General features: G+C 35.2%; 1 protein-coding gene across 1 annotated transcript; it reads left to right on the top strand.

Annotated features, from left to right (window-relative positions):
- The first annotated feature begins 526 nt into the window (after positions 1 to 526).
- LOC121968259 (probable alpha,alpha-trehalose-phosphate synthase [UDP-forming] 8) lies at positions 527 to 3,366 on the top strand. Its single transcript, XM_042518710.1, has 3 exons — positions 527 to 732; positions 2,233 to 2,506; positions 3,208 to 3,366. Exons 2-3 carry the CDS (start codon positions 2,309 to 2,311, stop codon positions 3,346 to 3,348), a joined length of 339 nt encoding a protein of 112 aa, XP_042374644.1. The 5' UTR covers positions 527 to 732; positions 2,233 to 2,308; the 3' UTR covers positions 3,349 to 3,366.
- Positions 3,367 to 3,582: the final 216 nt, after the last annotated feature.

Here is a 3,582-nt window from a genome sequence, read left to right on the forward strand (position 1 = left end):
GAGCCCTACACTACAACAAAAATAATTTTTCGCAGTATGCTATTAACAGCGCACATTAAAAGTACGCCGTTAATAGTATTATTAACGACGTGCATATTGATGTGCGCGATTAATAATATAAACTTGAAAACAAAATTTGTATTTAGGTTTTAACGGCGTACATTAAAAATACGTTGTTAATATTCTTATTTACGACATGCATATTAACATACACTGTGCATGCGTGCAAAAATCGGTATGCTGCTAATGCATCACCTTTACTATCAATGGCATACAGTATGCTGCGAATAAAACTACAAAGAAATGCAAACTTTTTTCCACCTTATTTCCCCTATTTCTCCCCTTATCTTGGCTTTTTCCCTCTTTCTCATCCCCGACTCTGCTCTCTTCTCTCTGCTCTCCCCTCCCCGCTCCCTGCCGACTCTTTTCTTACTCCTCTTCTGCTCCCTGCCGACTCCTCTTCTGCTCCTCGATGACTCCTTCCCTAAAACTCCTCGTTTTGTGGCTCTTCTCCTAGGCGACTCTTCTCCCCACTGACTGCTCCTTCTGCGGCCCTTTTCACCGTCGACTCTTCTCTCTGCCGACCCTTCTCCTCTGACTCTTTTCCCCGTCGACTCCTCTCCCACGATTGCTCCACTAATCGTGTTCTCGTGATTGCTCCCGCACCATTTGCTGCCGTAGCTACTGTACGTCGTCGCTATAGTCGTCCTCATCATCTTCTGCAATAACATGGTCTGACATTCTTGTCTCATTTCTTTGCATATGATCTTAAGACATACTTTTTATTATCTTTGGACAATTTTTTGTGCTTGAGTTTGTATCATCTCTATGGTGTTGTGTCCATTACATGCATTCCCAATGATAGATCATTTTAGGAGGACCATGTGACTCCAAAATTTATTATTTTGAAAGTTAGGGCATTTTTTGTAAGAATAAGTTGTTGATGATGAAAAATGGTAAGTGGGGTTGATCATCTTTATCATCTTAACCACTATGTTTATTGGCATTATCATGATTGAGGGCCTGCAGAATTGACTGCTAATTTGCTATATGAATATATTTTAGAGTGCATGGAAATGTAGACCAATTTATATCTTAATTGTAAATAAGGTTTTATTTCTTTGGGCGAATGGAGACAATAGTTTTTTTTTCTTCTCTGATGATTGAACACATGGTATTAAAACATGAATTATTCAAGAAGTAACATGAATACCATGTATTACATCTAAAAAAAATAGATAAATATAGCCATGGAAACCCATATGCACAAGAACTTATCTATGACTTTGAGATGTTGCTTCAAGACTACATCCACTTTAGCTCCTTGGAATATTCATAGAACAACTGAAATTTCTCCAGAATTTCCACAATTAAGTTTGGTAGCAATAGCATCTGATGGAATTGAGTGCGATATGGCATGACTGGTTAACCCAACTGTAGTTAGAACTAATGGAGAAAACTTAGTGTTAACTCTATAAATCATATCCCTTAAACAAAGTCAACCGATGAATATGACATACAGAAATATATATGGTCCATCAAGGTGATTTCCTTTAGCATCCTTATTACATTGTTATATACTAGTTAATTTTGCTAGTTCTCACTTCATTTAGAGATAACAAGTTAACAATAATTAGTCTAATACTAATTGCATGCTAGTATGTTATTTATATGCGAATTGTTCTGACTTACGGATGAATCGATCATATTGATTGTGTATTTGCTGAAACTTATATGTATTATTGCATGTTACTTTTCCAATACCTAATTTTGTTGGATTGCATTAACTCTATCATAAATGGTTATTGCTGATAGAAGTGTTTCATGAAGATCTAGATTGTATTCAATGGATTGTGTTGATATGTGATTATTATTATGAGCAAATTTACTCTGGTGATGTTCTGGCACTCCATATAATTTTTAAGACATCCAAAGTTTGATCAAATTAGATGATTTGGTTGTAGATATGTTGGATCTTATAATTCATAAATAGATGCTGAATCCTTAGTAGTACCTATATTTGAATTTGTGATTTTATGCTGAAATGTTGTTTTGGCATTTGATTTAATTTGGAAGCCATTTTTAGTTTAATCATATCAGATGATGTGGTTGGGGATATTTTTATGAGTTAAAAAATAGATGCCAAATCCTAAGGTGGCATTTATGATTATGTCAATGCTATTCAACATTGTTTGATACTAATACCCTTTAATGGTGGTGTTTCTCCCGTAGGTGGAATAAGGATTCTCCATGGGAGTCTTTCACCCTAACTACTGATTTTGACTAGAAAAAAAATACAGAACCTGTAATGCAACTGGACACTAAGGCAACAGATGGATCCTACATTGAGTTCAAAGACACTGACTTAGTTTGGCATCATCAATATGCTGATCCAGATTTTATCTCTTGTCAGACTAAAGAACTCCTGGATCACATAGAAAATGTGCTTGCTAATGAGCCTATGGTTGTGAAAAGATGCCAACATATAGTTGAAGTGAAGCCCCAGGTATGTGGCTAAATTATGTTCATTGTTTTACCAACTTTGTTAGAGATTTTTTCTTCTCATATGAAGAAATAACCACTCTCAATGTCACATTCCTAGTAACTCCATAATCAAGTAAAGGAGCATGTTTAAGATTGATTCCAATGTCACATTCCTAGTAACTCCGTAATCAAGTAAAGGTGCATGTTTAAGATTGATTTGACTGTATTATGTGTCGCACAAGCATACATCTAACACAGGCCATTTCCATATAAAAGATGCATATTAGTGAATTTACAAGGGACCATGCTTTGAATCATCTATTATGAGATCAAAAAAATTAGATGTCAGATTCTAAACTCTAATTTTTTTCTCATCCTATGTTGTTTAAGTTGAATACACATATCTAAGTATATCATAATGTGTTTCATTTCTAGCATACACTTCACAAAATGACAGCACTTCGTACTTCTGAGCCTCCATGGCTACTACACCTGGGAATTTGTGATATGACAAACACTTCTAACCTATTTTCTAGTATTAGTTCGTTGTTACCATATTTTCCCCCAACAGATTTCTTCTTTACAACTTGTTCACCAGTTTTCATTCTCTTTATTATTAGAATGTAGGTTTAGTTTATATTAGTTTTAGCTCATGAGTAGTTGCTAAATGAGTGTCAATTCTTTTGATTCATATGTCTCTCTGTTTTACTCTTAAAATGATAGGTTATATCAAAAGAAGTTCCATTGAGGTGCCTCTTGGAGCTACATGGGTTCAGGGAACAATGCGAACTTCAGGATTTGATACAATTCCGGTACAATGCTTTGCTAACATATTATGAAATTGTGAACTTGCACTTTATGTGATATACTCCTCAACAGATATGTCCTTTGGAGAGGCCTAGGAAATGGGGAGTATCTCCTTCAGTTAAATCATTTACTTTTCTTGTTAAAGATGGTTTTGTAATGGAGTTGACTGTTGCTTAGTTTTGGTCGAGTGGAATTGCTAGCCATGAAGTGACTCTCGTAGATTTTGAGTGAATCAACTAGCTATTTCTTACCATGCATCTTATCATTAAAATGGAGTGATAGAAAAATCTG

This window comes from Zingiber officinale, chromosome 3B (genome assembly GCF_018446385.1).
Source record: "Zingiber officinale cultivar Zhangliang chromosome 3B, Zo_v1.1, whole genome shotgun sequence".
NCBI classification, from domain to species: domain Eukaryota; kingdom Viridiplantae; phylum Streptophyta; class Magnoliopsida; order Zingiberales; family Zingiberaceae; genus Zingiber; species Zingiber officinale.

Bases quoted from the DNA above. Each gene is read 5' to 3' on its own strand.
- LOC121968259 (XM_042518710.1), top strand. From the start codon at position 2,309: ATGCAACTGGACACTAAGGCAACAGATGGATCCTACATTGAGTTCAAA. The intron at 2,507-3,207 runs GTATGTGGCTAA...TTAAAATGATAG, and splicing joins TAGTTGAAGTGAAGCCCCAG to GTTATATCAAAAGAAGTTCC.